The sequence below is a fragment of the Penicillium antarcticum genome (genome assembly GCF_028974205.1).
Source record: "Penicillium antarcticum strain IBT 31339 chromosome Unknown utg000009l_segment0_segment0, whole genome shotgun sequence".
Classification (NCBI taxonomy): domain Eukaryota; kingdom Fungi; phylum Ascomycota; class Eurotiomycetes; order Eurotiales; family Aspergillaceae; genus Penicillium; species Penicillium antarcticum.
In genome coordinates, this window is record NW_026695307.1 from 1,534,091 (window position 1) to 1,551,818 (window position 17,728).

General features: G+C 48.9%; 6 protein-coding genes across 6 annotated transcripts; 3 read left to right on the forward strand and 3 right to left on the reverse strand.

Annotated features, from left to right (window-relative positions):
• Positions 1-81: 81 nt before the first annotated feature.
• Positions 82-1,482, reverse strand: N7508_008944 (uncharacterized protein; the record flags this gene model as incomplete). Its single annotated transcript, XM_058467007.1, has 1 exon — positions 82-1,482. The coding sequence occupies one exon, from the start codon at positions 1,480-1,482 to the stop codon at positions 82-84; it is 1,401 nt and encodes a 466-aa protein (XP_058314853.1).
• Positions 1,483-3,340: 1,858 nt separating this feature from the next.
• N7508_008945 (putative beta-galactosidase) lies at positions 3,341-5,096 on the reverse strand (the record flags this gene model as incomplete). The annotated part of the gene is made up of 2 exons (XM_058467008.1): positions 3,341-4,725; positions 4,781-5,096. The coding sequence occupies 2 exons, from the start codon at positions 5,094-5,096 to the stop codon at positions 3,341-3,343; spliced, it is 1,701 nt and encodes a 566-aa protein (XP_058314854.1).
• Positions 5,097-7,391: 2,295 nt separating this feature from the next.
• N7508_008946 (ribonuclease P subunit p20 family protein) lies at positions 7,392-8,136 on the forward strand (the record flags this gene model as incomplete). Its single annotated transcript, XM_058467009.1, has 2 exons — positions 7,392-7,464; positions 7,568-8,136. 2 exons carry the CDS (start codon positions 7,392-7,394, stop codon positions 8,134-8,136), a joined length of 642 nt encoding a protein of 213 aa, XP_058314855.1.
• A 1,265-nt stretch (positions 8,137-9,401) lies between these two features.
• Positions 9,402-11,707, reverse strand: N7508_008947 (uncharacterized protein; the record flags this gene model as incomplete). The annotated part of the gene is made up of 2 exons (XM_058467010.1): positions 9,402-10,532; positions 10,580-11,707. 2 exons carry the CDS (start codon positions 11,705-11,707, stop codon positions 9,402-9,404), a joined length of 2,259 nt encoding a protein of 752 aa, XP_058314856.1.
• Positions 11,708-12,449: 742 nt separating this feature from the next.
• Positions 12,450-13,058, forward strand: N7508_008948 (MGR2/ROMO1 family protein; the record flags this gene model as incomplete). The annotated part of the gene is made up of 5 exons (XM_058467011.1): positions 12,450-12,513; positions 12,620-12,646; positions 12,698-12,727; positions 12,777-12,867; positions 12,944-13,058. The coding sequence occupies 5 exons, from the start codon at positions 12,450-12,452 to the stop codon at positions 13,056-13,058; spliced, it is 327 nt and encodes a 108-aa protein (XP_058314857.1).
• Positions 13,059-14,626: 1,568 nt separating this feature from the next.
• On the forward strand, positions 14,627-17,062 carry N7508_008949 (ABC transporter ATP-binding protein; the record flags this gene model as incomplete). The annotated part of the gene is made up of 1 exon (XM_058467012.1): positions 14,627-17,062. The coding sequence occupies one exon, from the start codon at positions 14,627-14,629 to the stop codon at positions 17,060-17,062; it is 2,436 nt and encodes an 811-aa protein (XP_058314858.1).
• Between the last annotated feature and the right edge of the window lie 666 nt (positions 17,063-17,728).

The window sequence follows — 17,728 nt, forward strand, 5'->3', positions numbered from 1 at the left end:
TGCAGGGGGGCGGCTGCAGGGATGATGCAGAAACTTGAACGAGGAAAGAGGAGGGTTGGGTGAGTGTAGTATTGCGCGTCCTTAGATGGCCACGGCAATGGCATCAGGATGGATATGGGCGGGAGCGTCAATTGCCTTGCGAGCTTTGGCCTCATCAATCAGGCGTTGGCGCTTCTCTTCGGTCATGTCGAAGAGCATTTTTGTGTTGAAGTTGGGCGAGATATGCTGCGGGCTGGAAGAGCTATCAGGGCGACCGGAGATGTCCTTGCAGGACTTCATTTTCTTAAGGGACCGGGCCCGCTCCTTCTTCTGCTCCTTCTTGGGGTCCTTTTTGGTCCATCCTGACATCGAGCTGGCGAAGCGCTCCAAGATGGATCCGTGCTTGCTCAAAACAGGGGGTGCAGGGAAGTTGGGAAGAGGCTTCTCACTATCCTGGGTTTCCTGGGAATAGGAGGTAGTAGGACGAGAGAGGGGACGGGAGGCGACGAAGCTGATGCCTGAATCGGCGCGACGCGAACTGCTCTTGGTGACTTCGGATCGGTCGTTGATCAGGGCGCACTCGTCAATCACCTCGACAACAGCGGTCAGGTATCGGTCCATAGTATCGTACACGGCAGGCCAGGCGTTGTCATCACCAGGGCGGGTGCCTTGCTTCATGATAGGGTCCAAGATTCTGGGGTTCTCCTCAAACTTGATAATGAAAGTGAAAAAGGCATCGCGGTGGTTTTCAAGGGTCTTTGGTGCCAATTGCTGGGTTGGAGTCAGGGTTGAGGCGTGAACAGGTGGCAACAGAGTGTTGAGAAGAGCCAGGCAGTTGGGCTTGTTATAAGGCTCGAGCATCATCTCATTGATCAAGATCCAGCGACGGAGACCGACATAGACTTGAGTGTACAGGAAATCGATCATGCGAGCCTTTCCATTGATCTCCTGGTACCAAGCCATCACACCAGGGTACTGACTAGCAAGCTCGGAGTTCTTGGCATCCCGGGCATCATCGGCAGTAACATTCAAGCGACGGAATGCGGCATCGATTTCCTTCTTCCAACGGTCCTGAAGGTCCTTTAGGTAGTCAAGAGCGGTCAAAGCCTGGGCGAAGTCGACTTCGGCCAGGTCCAAACAGAAGCAACGGCGCACAAAAGAGGTAGTGAAGCTGGGAGGCAGCGAGCAGGGCTGGGAAGGCAGTTGAGAAACAGTACGGGTGAGGAATGCACGGAATTGGGCATTGGCATCGCCATCAAAAGAAGGAGTGTCAGAACTACGGTGGGTAGACTTGGATGCCTTGGACCACACTGAGTTGCGAGACAACACGGAAGGAGTGTTGGAGCCTGCCATGGTGCTCTTGGTGGGGTGGCAGTTGAGCTCGTAAGCAGCGCGAAGAGAGATTTCGTATTGGTCGGCGTAACGCAAGCAATGATCAAAGATCCAAGTCAACGATGACCCATCGGGTGCATCGAGTGTTTCATAGTTGAGGTCGGGAGACATGCTATGCAGCTTGGCAGTAGTCTGACGAAACAGTTGTCAAGACCAAGGAAGGTGAGGAAGCGATTGCAAACAAAGATGAGTGAAGGATGGAAATTCCAGATGGCACAGAGCCGTAGTTATGGTCCAGAGAATCGCGACGGCTGGGATAGCTCAAAAACCAGCCAAGGGAGGGGAAGACCTGATAAATCCAAATAGGAAAAACAGACAGACACGGGCGCGCGATTGGTCGAGTCTCGATATGTCTGAGACAGTCACGTCCAAAGGAAAAAGCTTTCGCGGCTGGCGGATGTTCTTTGTCTGAGATATCCCTTGGGGAAGGAGAGCCAATCAGATTGCAGATTAGATAGATTTCCTGCACGCCAGATCTGATGTGTATGCAAAGTGAAGAGCGGGCGTCGGGAGCTAGCTTCCGAATGAAACGTAAGACACGTCGAGTGAGCGAAGGGAGGAAAGAGTGTAAAGTAAACAAGACAAGAACGAGGTTGGAAGTGAAAGTGGTAAAAGTGGAGGGGAAATAGCCGGTACTAAAAGGCGAGCGATGTTTGTCCGAAAGACATTTTAATTAAGGGCTCCGAGTCCAGGCCCGGGGGGTTCTCCACTAGCGTCACATCATCACTGGTCCCTGAGTTATGGGTATGCTTTAGACAGCCGTTGCTTTCCCGCCGCCCCGGTATACACTTTTCCCAATCAGGTAGGTTCTAAGCCCAAATTCAATCCAGCCTCTTATGATTGGACTTATGTCCTTGATGTGCCTTGCATGCGATTTCTTGTGCGGGAACTGGGGATAGGCAGCCGTTAAGGCGAAATCTTCGGTTCTGTGTGTACTTAGTCATGGGACTGGTCAATTTAGATATTTCGCCCCCCTTCAGCTTGCGTCGTACGATTTATTTTTAAGGTGGCCACATAATTTGTTCGCCTCTCCTCCGATGGAAAAAAAATTACTGCATGTCGGGCGTAAAGCAAAGGATCTTCAATTTCGATAACCTTTGGTAATTATTTATCCATTTTATTCTTAGATCGTTCGCTTGGATCGGGTGTGGGGCTCATACGCAATCCCCGATGAAACTGCCTCTACCACGATACCGGGACCGCACAGAAAATGGCCGTTAGATCAGTACGAAAATGGGATTCCACACGCACACACCCGTGTTCTGTACGTGTAGACTGCATACGTAGACAAGAATAATATATCAGGATGATATCAATAAACAGCCGGAATCGGAACACAGTTCCATGGTACAGATAAAGTGCCATTGATGAGTACCATGGTTGGTCCCCGTGTGCCCCCCGTGTCTCTGCCTCAGGCAAAGTCTCGTGCTTTTGCTCCGTTTCATTAACTACGCCCGACAGGTCAACTTTGCAAAATTGACACCTCCTAGTTTGACCTTTCTGAGCTCAAAAATTGGTATCAAGGAATGCACACAGCCGGTGTTTCCATACAAAACACCAAGAATGATCGACTGGACCGGACCTTCCCAAGCGAGTCTAGTGCATATCACCTGACTGTCTTTCAGCTCACGGCACCCTGCTGATCCCTCAAGTCCAGACATGAAGATCGCCAACGTGTTTATTTGCTTCCGATACGTCAACCTGCCTCAGGGGGAAAAGTACGCCCCATCACTTATATTTTTTTTACAGGCGATCATTTCGTCACTGACGGACATGCATCTCATCGGTCTTCCAACTACCGGATATTCGGGTGAACGCCGGGCTAAGCGTAGACACTTGGACCTCTACGGACCTCCCTATCGGAGATGAACGCTGGAACTTCGATCAGGGGGAGGGGGGGTCGCATTTGATTCTGAGGCTCTATACGAAAATACTGCATAGCCTGCTCATTTGACAAAGGACTTCCTTGCTACACGTCATCCGCCTCATCCACGGAGTACACCTCCAATTCAGCGATCATCGTGCGCGCCGGGATAGTAACACAAATCGGGAACCCCCCGTAATCAGGTTCCTCATTGGGCATCATAGCAAAGATCCCATTCCTAGTCTCATCGCCATTCAAAACACGCAAAGTGCGTAGTTCCCCAGTTTCCTTGTTCGCAACGATCTTCTCCTCAAACCGCAAAAAGCCGGTGAAGCTGCTCGTGGGACTCAAAGAGCGTGCACGGACTTGGAAGCCCCATCCGATCAAAAGGAATTTTCCTCCGCCGAGGTGGACGACGATGCCTACGCCCGGTCCAGCTTTGCCAAAGACAAAGCAGCGCTCGATGGTGATTTCGTAGCCGTTCCAGTGCTTGATCACCGGATGAGATGGGTCCGAGCCGTCGGCTGCTAGCTCGTCGAAGAAGAATCCAACCGAGGCATTTGGCCTGGTCTGAGCGTCTAACACGATCTGTGACACCGAATCTAGGAGTCCGTAGTGCTTTGTAAAAGGGTTTGTGGCGGGATCCAGTGTGTCAATTCCAAAAGGTGAGACTCCAATTGCTTGGAATGAGCCATATGCGACCCAAATACGTCTGACGCCGTATTCATCGCGACGCTGCTCGGGTATGAAGAGTGGCTGACTCCGGTGTCTGTATTTGCGGCATGCGGTTGCGTAGTCGTCTAGATAGACGTCCGGTGCAATAAAGTCCAACGAGGGCGCAAACTGCTGCCAGATATCAAGGACGTTGCTGGTCCCGCCGCCAGACGGGTAATCACCCGGATGGCCGCCTCCACCGACGACGACTGGGAAATTATTGTCGCCGTCTTCGCCGACAAAGTTTTGCCAGACATTCGTATAGAACGGAATAGGGTACTCCTTCTTGCCAGCAGCAGCAACCTGGTCGAGATACTTGGCGTAGTGATAAGCCATGAAGAGCTCATCTGTATGAGGGCTCTTGCCAAAGACCTGTTCCCATGTTCCACGGGGACTATCCCGAGTCTTAAAATGGTCCAAGTTGCCTTTGAGGTCAACATGAAGCGCTTCCCAGTCCTTCGCTAGGAATTGCACCAGATCCTCCGGAACAGGCGCGAGGAATCGCTTCTCTGCGGCAGCAGAGCCGTCGCGGGAATCACCTAGCAAGCCAGTCTCGTTCTCGACTTGGACCATCACCACAGTTGAATGAGCCCCGTCGACTTCTTTGATATGTGCCAGCAAGCGCGAGAATGCCTTGGTATCGGCTTTGCATCCTTCTCCATGGAAAATGGATAGCACATCGCCGGTCTGGAGGACACCCCCGGCCTTGCGTAGCTTCGCTCGCGGGAACCGCTTGGTATTTGTCTTGACCCATGGGGGCACATATGTAGAAATACCTAGACGGGCGCGGTGTCAGAGAATTGTATCATCCATCCAAGGAAGGGAAGATACCATTCTTGTAAGAACCAAACCACAATAACACAAGATGCAATCGATGCTTCCTAGCACCGAGAATGACCTTGTCCAATGCAGCAAAGTTAAACTCATCCTCAACAGGCTCGATATCCTCCCAGGTCACACATCCCAGCACAGTATTGATATGAGTATCAACAAGCTTCTGCCAAACAGTATCCATATACTCAGCCGAAGTCATAGAGGAATTCTGCAGTTCACCAGCAAGAGATAGGAAAGGTCGGCCATTGACAATGAGTTGCTGACCGGTTTCCGTCTTGCGGAGGTGTGGGATGTCGGAGGTAGGGACTAGCATTGTTTCTTATACTGATATGGCTTGGAGTATCAATATATCAAGAAAGACGAGAGAACCATTGACTCCGTCAGAGAATGAAACAAACGCTTTTTCATGGCTACATTGTTATATCTGCTCCCTCGTCCTCGATTACCCCTCATCGGACTCTCCACATACGAGTACAATGGACAAGAATGCTGTAAGACTCCTGTGGGATGTACACCAATATCCCGGATAGGATCACACCACATCAGAAATGCGGCATTGAACATGTCTGATTGGACTAATATCCCGCAACATTTAATAGATCAAACCTCCAGCCCCCTTCCCCCCGCACCTCCCAACGCCGGATCATATCATCGTGAGCAGATGTTGCGGACATGAAGATCTTTTGTAAGCTGATATTCCGTAACTTGAAGCGGGGCGCTTCTCTGTAAACGCTCGTCCTGTTTGAATAGAGATCCGGGCTAGAGGTATGGGTATGGGTATGGGAATGTTGTTTGTTTCTGATTGAAGGGGCCGGATGTTTTCTTGCTTACGGCAGTCTGCTGAAGCTATCTGCTTAAAGGTCATTTCCCCTGTATCAAGGGCTGACTGCCTTCACGCATCATTCTTTTCTACTGTATGAACATTCAATTGACCTACTCTCTTTATAGACCTTATCCTATTTTCAAATGACTATTGATTAAGGTATTTAAAAGAGACCGAAAAGAGGGGTTAAAGTAAGGTAAACATAACTTCGAAAACGGTACGCCCATTCAAAATGTTTTTTTTGTGTAGAATATCTTCCAGGAGACTAGAAAGGCCGCACTCTGTACGTGGTTGTGGTGTATGAAGGGTATAGTAATATTACAAGCTTATAGGCGGCAGAATGGCTTTTTCATTTGGTGGCACTAACAGACTGCCGTACTTGTTGGTTGTACTTGGATGTGAGAGGCTCTGATGGCCCTGAAATGGATATTCGTAGGAGTATAAGCCAAGCCGTCTTGCGTTTTATCGCATTGCATTGCAACACAAATATGTGAGGAAACACTTGAACGCTGGCGTGGCTACTGTTGCTCACTCTGAGTTTGTTGGGATGGTTCGACGGAGTTTCCTCGCGTTACTTGATTAAAACATGGTGGTTTGCGCAAGTTATATCCTATGATGTGGCGGGATTGTAAGTGTTGACGAGACATATGATTTAATCCTGGATACTGAGATGCGGACAGACTTCAATAGTCTTTTCACTGCTATCCAGAACATTGGCGGTATTTGTTCTTTGTTCTTCTGTGGGTATTCCTCCAGATCTAGATGAGATTCTGCTAACTGGTTCTTCAACTGATAGCCTCCCATATTGCTGAGTTGCTTGAAAGAAGGGCTCGACTATCGGCTTAACTATTCTGTTTGTTGGGACAATCATCCCGCTGGGGTTGTCGGTCAATTCCAACATTTTCCTGCGGGTATGATTATTTGTGGGTCTTGGGTATGTTACAGTTTATATCCACTGTACCGATACCCTACTAACAATTATAAAAAGGTCCAACGTGAGCCAGGGTTCCGTCCCTTTGCTCACCACAGAACTTGCCTTACCCCAACACCGCGGAAAGCTGACAACGATGTCCAACACATTCTGATAGCTAGGAACCATTGTCATAGTTCAAGGTAATTCAAGTTGAAGTTGAGACTGCTTGTGATATCATACATAGTAGAAAGATTATCATGTTCGTACACTAAGATTATCCATCATGGGAATTTTCTGTTTTCCATGGTCCATATTCCGTTGAAGTATGCCGCGCTCCTCTGCTGTCAGACTACAAACAGCTTGGGCTACGTGGCATCCGAACTTTCCCCGTAGAAGACAATCTAAAATACCGCGATTGAGTCCTGATATTCATGGGTTGCAAGAAACTTGCGTAGTCCCTGGGTATCTCGAGAATAGCGGTGCAGACCTTGATATGGTGAGGCCATCTCCGAAGCAAGAACAAAAGATACGACAAATTCGACCCATGGTAAACACATCGACTCCTTTGTTGCACATGGGGCCATAACCTACATTCAATACCGGCTAAAACAGCATGGCCACAAAATGGACCGACTCCTCAAATATCAAACAAGTCTTGCTCAATTTATTGCAGGGTTACATACAAATCAAGCAGTTATTTCATTGAGAAGAAGGAACAAGATGAATATGAGTCTATCCACATACGAGTGTTGTTCAGGGCTGTAGTCCCGTCTGGCATATCGAAGTCTCCGCCCGGCAGAAAAACGGACGATAAGCGCAATAACTTAAACTTGACTCGGCAACATTTCATTCCTGAACACAACATTTTAACTATGGGGAAGGGACCCTTGGAGCGGAAGCTCCAGTTTGAAAAGAAGAACAAAGATCTCGTCAAGCTTCCCAAATGTAAGGCAACCGCCTACGCCTGCGGGACGTATCCAAATCGCGAATGCGACTGCCGAACAGCTCAAACTCGAGATCTCCAAGACTGACTAACTGTTTTACACAGATGCAACGGTCGAGAAGCGCCCCATACCCCATGCACCAGTTGCATCTCCCTACGCCGGAGCCTCTGTTCCTAAGATCGTCTACGTCTCGAGCAGTACGCCATTCATGAGCGCAGTCAAGCGCATCCAGAAACTACTCCTCCAAGCCGAGAAGCGCGCTACGGCAAACATCAACCTAGAGGACACGCGCAAAAATGAGAAGCAAAAGCTTGCAGAACTGGCTAATATCTCCTCCAAGCGAGAGGAAATTTTCGTGAAGGCGACGGGCCGTGCTATCGAGAAAGCGCTCAATGTCGGCAAATGGTTCGAAGAGAAGGAGACAGAGTATTCGGTTCGCGTGAAGACTGGAAGTGTCATCGTTGTTGATGATGTCGTTGAGGATGAGGACAAGAAGGAGCAAGAGGAGCAAAAGCGTCAACGGCAGGAGGAGCAACCTCCTGCTTCGGAATCCAAGTCGGCTGCGAAAAAGAGGAAGCGTCAAGCTGCTGCTGCTGTGAATCCTGATGCTGAAATTCCCGAGAGCCGTACACGGTGGGTTAAAATGGTTGAGGTTGCTGTCAGTCTGAAGTGATTTTCTAGACTTCAAGACGGCTACGCAGACGGAATTTGCGAAAGCCATTTTCCTCAATCATGACTTGCAATCATGAATCAATCTGCCAAACCCTACTGGTTGGACTTGATCGCTATGATAATCCTGTGGCAGAGCCCAGGATGCTTCGGCAAAGACCCAGCAAGTTGCATAATTACATCTTGTCTATTGAGCAGACCCGCTGGATTCAACGGTGATCGCCCGTCACCCGATCACTCAGCCCAAGGCTCTTCCGAATCTTATTCCCCATGAGGGGCCCAGTGATACTCGCAATTGCTAAGTTCGAGACTTTTCAACGACCCGCATCTTTAATACCCAGTGCATCTACGTTACAATCGCAACATATCATTCGCCGGGCAGGTACAATCAAGAATGAAAAACTTCGTTTGTGGAAGGCCAACCAAGGTCAAATTCATGTACATCGAAAACATCTTAACTTGTGAAACAATACTAGTTTACCCAGGGCACATCCCCAAACGATTCAACTCAACCCGCCGTAGATGCTCAACCGACTGGCATGGAAAGAAAGAGATGGACATCAACTCGAGGCTGACAGTTCTACTGTAATTCAAAAGAGCTCAGAGAAGAAAAGCGTAAATCATCGCATCTGTCAACGGGAACCAGATAGGCATGAATAAGAAAGAAAATAGAACTACTGAAAATGAACTCCATAATACGCTCAGAAAGCCCTGCGCTGACATGACACGATGAATGATAATGCTTGAAACCCCTCCATCAAAAGAAATATTTCAAAGAGAGGCTGCAAGTCATGAACGTATCCTTATTTTCCCCCATCATGTACAGACAAAAGAGAAAGAGATGCCGAGTCCCAGGGAGTGAGAGGCTAATAGTAACATAGTAAGAGGTAGAGAAACAAACGCGAAAGGAGATGACCGGAAAGAGGGGGTGGGACATCGGAGAGGTCGATAGAGAAATTCATCGAAGAAAGTCATCAAGAAAATTCGTGGCAAGACTAGAGAGATTGTGGGCTGAAATGGACGAGGCTCCGAATATGAAGACAGGAAAAGAAAAAAAGGTGGTCTTCATCTGAGAAAAACGACCAGGGAATTCATCGCCAGAGAGTCATGACTGGCGGAATTTGAGATCTGATGGCACAAAGATAGGAGTGGCACAAAGATAGGAGTGGCACAAAGATAGGAGTGAAGGTCCAAGGTATGCAATGCACTTATGTAATAAAACCGCAGAAAAAAAACACCGAACCCAGAAGGAAGCAAGGCGAAGCTGGTTTATTTGTCCATCTTTTGCCAACCGTTGAGATAGGCCATCAAGCCTACCCCTAATAATACCACGCCAAAGATTGAAGCATAGGGGCTTGCTTCTTCCAGAACATTGTTCCGATGGTGTGTTGCAAAAGCTGTAGCGGCAGCTTCCAGCTCTTTATTCTGCTGGATAACCGAATCGAAATGCTGCATTGGGCTCTTCGGCTTAGATTGCATTGCATCCTCGCTCGAAGTAGACTCCCCTGACTGAACGCTGGTTGGCTCATGAGTGATATCGGGCTTGATAGTAGCGGCCAACGCAGAAGCCTTCTGGCGTTCCTGACGCAGAGTTTCAACCATTTCTGCCAATGATGTGCGAGATTGTGTGGACTCATCTTCTGCCTTCTCGGCACGGTCTTTGAAAGATGCGACTTGCTTCCTCATCTCGTCCATTTCTTCCATCATAGTATCCAAGCGGGTTTGAAGATTGCTGGCATTGGCTTCAGCGGAAGCAAGAGCCTCACTGTCTTCGGCAGCGGTCTCCGGAGGATGAATGCCATTGGCCTGCACGGTTTCTTCCGAGTCATCCTGCTGCTTCTCTTCGGTATCCTCTGAATGTGGAAAAATGCCATTTTCGACAGGGGCCTCTCCATTAACCAATGTAAAGCGCATCTCCATTTGGTCAGCTCTTTCTTCTGCCAATTTTCGAGCAGCCTGCTCCTGAAGCAAAAGAGTTTCCAGTTCCTTAACGCGGGTTCCTTGAGTATCAATCTCTCGCTTGGCAGAAGACAGCGCCTCGATAAGAGACAAGATCTGACTGGAATCGCGTGAGACGGGAGATCCCGCACCTCCTTTGGGCTTCTCCGTATCGCTGCGCTTCAAGGGAGAGAACGATTCCGAGGCACTGCGCGGCGGCGCATCAGGTTTCTCTGGCAATGGTTGTTGAGGTGGAGGGGCGGGAGGATCAGAGAACCTGGAGAAAGAGTCGACCCGCGGCATTTTCGGTCGGCCGTTCATCTGTCGGTGAGCACTGCTCTCCAGAGGGGATGGCTTGGTCATCTTCTCCTTCTCTGCATAACCTGGTTTCATAATAGTTGTCAAGAATTCATCGGTCTGGCCAAGATCGGTTGATTGTTGCTTTGCTGATTTCAATTCGCCCTAGAATGTGTCAGAAAGATCCTCGTGCCGGGGTTTGTGAAGCATACCGTGAGCCGCTTAACAACCTGTTCAATGGAGATTGGCGAATTCCAGTAGTTCATCTGTCGTTGTTGGTGCATAGCATTGAGCTGAGTACTGGCAACACTTTGGCTGCTTCGATTGCTAGCATTGCTACCAGCTCGGCTGCGTAGATGCGAAAGAGGCTGACTCAAAGGGGAAGGAAGAAGTCCGCCTCCAGAGGCGGGATCCAAGTCCCCAAAGTTCAGGTCAAGTACGTTAGGTGTGCTGCCATAGAGACCAGCATGTTCAACCTTGGCTGAGACTTTGTGGTGAACAATAGTGTTCTGATCCTCACTGACGATGTCAATACCAAGTTCCAGGGTATCGTTTTCTCGTATTTCATGCGGATCTGACTCGCGGTTTTCAGGAGACAATCGGTGGCCGTTCACAAATGTACCGTTGGATGACTTGATATCTCGGATCCAAATCTTGCCATTCTTTTCGGCCCAAATCTCAGCGTGCTGCCGAGAGAGAACTTTGGAGTCGAAGTACCCATTGAGAGCTGTGGGGACTGTTTTGGCGTTGGTCTGTCGGCCGATTCGCATAACGTCAGGGTAGATTGGCACGTGGATTTGTTTCTTTTCGAAGGTACCGTTCATTGGTACGAGAGCCAAGATCACCGGCATATCAGCGGATTGCCTAGGTGGCCCACGTTGACCATTCTGCTGATCAGGAGAGGGATAAAGCATGTTCGCCGTCTGCGACGGGACAATGGACGGAGGCTGATGCATGGCAGACATTGTCGAGGATGCAGTTGGGCCCGATGAGAATGCAGGTACTGCCTGAGATCGCGCGTTCGTTACCCCTGATACTGGTTCAGACTTCGAGCTGGGCCAAGGATTCCGCGCGGGCTTCTTTTTCGATGACCAAGTTCCTTCAGTGTCGGAACTCTGCGCAGCATGTGTATCTTGAGAAGCGGACACGGTCGACTTAGTAGTGGACGATCCGATAGAGGAAGAGGAGTTTGATCGGTGGACGTGCTTCCGTGGCATAAACATCCGTGACACGTCGTCCGCGTTGACTGAAGACAATGCTCCTGGTCCCCCGTTACCAGAGCTGTACCATCCCAAGCGAGACCCCGATTCTACACTAGGTGGAGATGCCACAGCAGTCATGGAGAAGGATGCTCGCGAGTGAGTCGAAGCAACGGAAGATGTCTAGATCGGCGCGTCCACGGTCACGAATTGAAGAGGAGGCGGTTGTTCTCGAGGCGGTCTAGGAGGTGAAAAAGAAGATGTATTGAAAGATCAGGTCAGGTTTGAGGTGATGGGGAAATTGAATGCGCGCAAGGGTGATTCAATCTCAGCAGCCCGGCTAAAAGCAGACGGTCGCGTTAGTGTCGTTTGAACAAGGTAAAATAGATTGGCCCCTAAAGTCGAGGTCGAGGCCTCGACTCAGCTCCACACACAGGCTAGTCGCAGGTGGTCGTATACTCACTATTGAACAGTGATCTGAAAAGTGTTTGGATGTGATATTGGCCCGGACCAAGGAGGGAGATGCCGAATCGTGAACGACTTCACACGTCCCAAAAGGTGACGGAAGCACAAGACGGCACTACCGCCTCAGCGCAGGCTTCTGACCCTGCGGATTTCAGGGAAAAAGATGTCAGAGATCGTGGAGGGTTGCCATCAAGGATCTCGGCAAGTGCGAGTTGCTCACTTGGTCTACTCCCTTGACGCCCCCGGGTCACGTGGTATATAGGCACGTGTGTGCCCGTTGTCTGTCACGTGATGATGTGGAGAACGAAGCTGGGGAGGAAAACGAAGCTCATTCTCCGACTGTTCAACGCCGGGATTTCTCGTTCAGCTCTGAGTTGCTACCTTTTCGACCTTATAAATCTCTTTCTCGATTCCAATAATGCCTGTTGTTGCTGGTCCTCCCGCCCAAGGTGGCCCAGGGGGTCCTTCGACTTTTGACAAGAGTATGTCATCTACAACCCACTCGCTATACATTGCAATGCGCCGGAGTGTTACCTCTCGCATGGATCAATAAAACAATTGGGATTATATGGGCTGACAAGACTTTAGTGAAAATGGGTTGCATGATGGGCTCCAGTAGGTGGTCGCATCACCTCGTCTCGAGCTCTTGCTAACATAGTACTTTAGCTGTCGGTGGTATCATGGGCTTTATTGTTGGTCAGTCACGCTACTTGCCTGCATCGACAATAAGACTGACTAGCTACAGGGACTGTGACAATCTTCCAGTACGGCGCTGGCCCCAATGGTGTCATGCGGACACTGGGCAAGTATATGCTGGGTTCGGGTGCGACTTTTGGGTATGCTTCTCTCATCTTACAAGGACTTGTTTGAATGCTTTCAGAACCCCAAGCTAACCAAACGCTTTTCCTATAGACTCTTCATGTCTATTGGTAGCGTGATCCGCTCCGAAGGACCTGTGAACGATGCCTGGCTCCGTGCCCGCGGACCCCCAATGATGCTCCCCCGACAGAGCCCCTTGCGCCAATAAACACAATCTTTCTCGCGGTCTTAGGACACCACCCGGGAAATATGCGATATGACCACTCCCCTGGCGACGTCCCTTGTACGATATAATCTCTGGCTGAGTGACTTTTTTTTCGGCAGTTTCAGGAGACAGGAAACCACCACGGTTGCAACGGTCAGGTTCCAGGGCTACTGTCTACTTCAGCACGCGATGTACATAGACTAGCGGTACCCAGAACATGCTGGCGTTCAACAATCTCTCTTTAAGTGCGCCAACCGTTGTAAGCGTTAATGTGAGAATTCATCCTTTTTACTACCATTCGATTCAGTTCCACATGTGCAAAGAGGGCTTATTGCTGTAGTCTTTCGGGGCAATGTATGCAGTTTCAAGTGGGAACCGGCATACGAGGCGCGAGGCTGCAAGCCCTAGTCTTTGTGACCAGTGATCAATCAAGCCGGAACGACTTCAATAGATACCAGCCGGTTCCTTCTTGGCATCACGATATGGTTGCTGCTTACGTGTCCATTGCATTCATTGGAAAGAATTGGCTCTAATCCAAGGCAGCCATCCGAATGGTGTGTTGAGCTGGCAAAGGTACATTTTAATTCAGACCTGCCTTGATCAGAGGCCGGGAGCCTTCAATGTAAACCTGGGGTCAATTCCAATCAAATTCGAGGCGTCAACATGTATCTCAGGTCTTTTGGTCCTTTGTCTTGTTGACAGTTCACATCCATAGATTGCGAATATTTATCCCAGACGTGCTAGCGCTTTTGATAGATCCAATCATGCATCGAGTCTAGGGTGTCAAAGTGGCATACTGGGCTTTGCTATTTCTATAAATGCACAGCTAGCCACATAACCAGTTCAGTGACTTCTGTTCGTACCCGTTTGTCTGGTTTATGCACTGTAGCCTTGGGGTGCTTGTTGGATTTCCATTCCAGCTACTATCTACCTGTTCGGAAGTCGGCAATTAGAATGTGATTAAGGTCATCCAGGTTGATGAAACCCTCATTCTGATATGTATGCAAGGTCAAAAGCACCCTTTGTTCTAGTTCGGAAATACATTGTTGAGTTTCAAATATGACAGCGGGAACAAAGACGATTGGATATTGTCGCAAGTCGCCAGGAATGAAACAAAAGACAGGAATGTCTTATAGACGGTATTATTATCAAAAAAAAAATTATATCCCTTTGAGTCACCGATTACAGTCAGCCAGGTACGCAGGAAGCTCATAGCAAGCGGGATTAGTCCAAGGCCAATCAAGCCACCGAACAGTATACAGTACGGTGTAGCGGCTGGAGTAGGCTGGCATTCAGTGGAATATGAAGACTGCCCAATAATCAAGGCTTTTCTCACAGGGTCAGCCTAAGTCACAGCCCGACGCCCCTATGCCCCCAGCCCCAGCCCCCGCTGCGTATGGCACAGTAACCCTGTTGAGTGGGAGACCAATAAGAAGTTTGACGCTTATGTAGAACCAAAAGTTTGCTTTGGTTTAGATAGTAAGTAAATATTGCGGCTCAAAATTGGAATATAAGTAGCAACGCCCTGCAGGTAGGAGTTTCACCCTTCCCGCTTCATTTCCCCGTTCATCATGGCTACGCAGCGGGTATCTCAGACTCTGCATTACAGCTGCGCTTTGGTAGCCGCTCTGTATATCGTGGTCTGTTTTCTCAGCGGTAGCCCTGCCAAAAAAAGGAGAAAAGGTCGATCCAAGCGCAGAACACGACTTCGGGCCTTCTTAACGGCTTTCATTGTGCTCACATATATCAGCCAGACAGCTTTGGGCATTACCATCAATGACCTTGATCTATCCCAATCGTTTCTCGTGCATATGACCTCCCAGGCCGCCGTATGGTCTGCGGTGTGGCTCCGGCAAGATAATCCTTCCAAGTATGAGTTGGCCGGAGCGTCAGTCGTCACCGCTGGTTTCGAGATTCCACTTCTTGCACTCTCATTGTACCACAAACCGAGGCACTGGGAACCAATCGCGCAGATTGTCGTCTCAGCCATTCGGCTTTTACTGCTTGTCTTGGTGGCGATCACCCTTTTATTGGAAATCAGGCAGCGAAAGAAAAATGCCTCAGATGAGTCGCGTCCCTTTTTGAATGGAAATCGATCAGCCTACGGCGCAGTCAATAGTCCCGATTTGGATGATAGCAGCGCTCTGTCTGACAGCGAAAGCGATTCGGACAAGAACCAGAATACAAGAGCTGCGCGAGTCAAAAGGCTCCGCAAAGAACGACTACATTCGCTTGGTGGCTGGTGGAATTACTTGAAGGACTTTAGCATTTTTCTGCCCTATCTGGTGCCCAGGAATAATCCCAAAGTCCAGCTCTGTATTGCTACCAGTATTGTCTGTATAGGATGTCATCGAGTTCTGAACATTCTGGTTCCCCAACAACTGGCCGATGTTACCGATAGCATCTTCGCCCACAAAACGCCATACGCCTCATTGGGAAAATGGGCCTTGTTACAAGTTATTGGTGGCGGAGCTGGGCTAGGGCTGATCGAATCACTCGTCAAAATCCCCATCCGGCAGTTTTCTTACCGGCAAATCACCAATGCGGCTTTTAGCCATGTCATGAACCTATCGATGGATTTCCATATCGAGAATGACTCGGCAGAGGTCATGAAGTCAATCGATCAGGGGGGAGCGTTGAATAATATACTGGAAATGGCTATGCTCGACATCGCCCCGGCAGTGGCAGACTTGTTTATTGGATGTTTCGTCTTCTATCTGAAGTTCAATATCTATGCCTCTCTTTTGGTTGTCATTGCTTCTATCACTTACGTTTCGGCAGAAGTCTTTACTTCCAATTGGAATCTAGAACACCGGCGTGAATTGACGCAGACGCAGCGAAATGAGACTCGCATCATGCATCAAGCTGTCCAAGGCTGGCAGACTGTCACCTACTTCAACCAATTTTCTTATGAAAGGCTTCGATTTGGTGAAGCGGTTGATTTATGTTTAAAAGCAAGTGCCAGTTTTGGTCAACGGCGAGCAATCGGAAAGGCGCTCCTAGATCTGCTCAGACCGCTTTCTTTTGTTGCTCTTGCTTCGCTCATAGTACACGAAATCTCCGTGGGCCGAGCCTCAACGGGTGACTTTGTCTTCTTTATCCAGTATTGGTCGTCACTTATCTCGCCGTTGGCCTATCTTTCAGCACAGTATCGCTGGCTCGTTTCAGATCTAGTGGATGCTGAACGTCTACTATACCTCTTTAATTCGAAGCCCAGTATCACCGAGAAGGAAAATGCCACGATTCTCAAGTCCGGAGATGGCCGTGTCGTCTTCAATGATGTCAACTTTGCCTACGACACGCGACTATCAACCCTCAAAGATGTGGATATCACCGTCGAGCCAGGGACAACAATTGCACTTGTTGGAAGAACAGGCTCCGGAAAGACGACAATCCTACGACTCCTCCTCCGACTCTACGACGTGACCTCTGGCAGCATCGAAATCGATGGCCAGGATATTCGAGACATAACTCTCAGCTCGCTACGTGAAACCGTCGGCGTCGTCCCACAAGACCCGGTGCTGTTCAACGCATCCATCCTTGAGAACCTACGATACGCTCGACCCTCGGCTACAGATAAAGAAATCCAAGAAGCATGTCGCGCTGCAGCTATCCACGACAAGATCTTGACGTTTGTAGAGGGGTACAATACCACGGTTGGAGAGAACGGTGTCAAGCTCTCTGGTGGAGAATTACAACGAATAGCCATTGCCCGTGTCTTCTTGAAGAAGTCGCCGGTTCTGCTCTTGGATGAGGCTACCAGCGCGGTAGATTCGGAGACGGAGTCTGAGATTCAGGTTGCTCTTGACCGCTTGAGAGCTAGACGGACTACCTTTATTATTGCGCATCGGCTTTCGACTATTGTTGGCGCTGACAGGATCCTTGTTCTGCACGAAGGGCGGGTTGTGGAAAGTGGATCACACCAGGAGCTGGTGAATAAAGGTGGGAGGTATCAGACTCTTTGGGAGAATCAGTTTGGTGGTGATAAAATCAAAAAAGCACTGTAAGGGAGGAGATAGAGCAATAAATCGAGGGTACAGATTGAAGGAGGGTTTACACTAATTTGCTAACGTTATCTAAAATGACAAGTGACGTGTTCTTCAGATAGCATTCATAGAGGGAAAAGGACCACACAATCCACTATTGCTTTATTAAAGCAAGCAATCTTTGTTGAAGATTAAGTAGGTGCCTTGATTGCTTCGTCATGATTCTACCGGTAGCAATTCTTGTAAAATATATCTCAGCATATGGAAGGGCCAGAGTCAACATGTACTGTCTTTGTGACAAGTGACAACACACTACTGAATATATATATCCTCAGTTTAGTATAAAAAGGGTTTCAGTCAATCCTTTGCTTTTACTCTGGCCAGGGAATGCCATGGAAATGTCACTAGACAAATACTTCTCTATATACAACTCAAGACAGTCTAGAATTTGACATTGGGTTTTGTCTATAGGCCAAGGTGGCGAGGCACAGAACTCTGATAAAACATCGAGAAAGCTAGTATGATTAACAACAAAATGGGTACAAGTGAGATTGATACATAGAATTTGTTGAGAGAGAGAGAGAGAGAGAGAGAGAGAGAGAGAGAGAGAGAGAGAGAGAGGGGGAAGATCCCAACTACGTGTGAAGGCCGGAATCGTATACAATGCCCGAATTCAGAGGATACCCG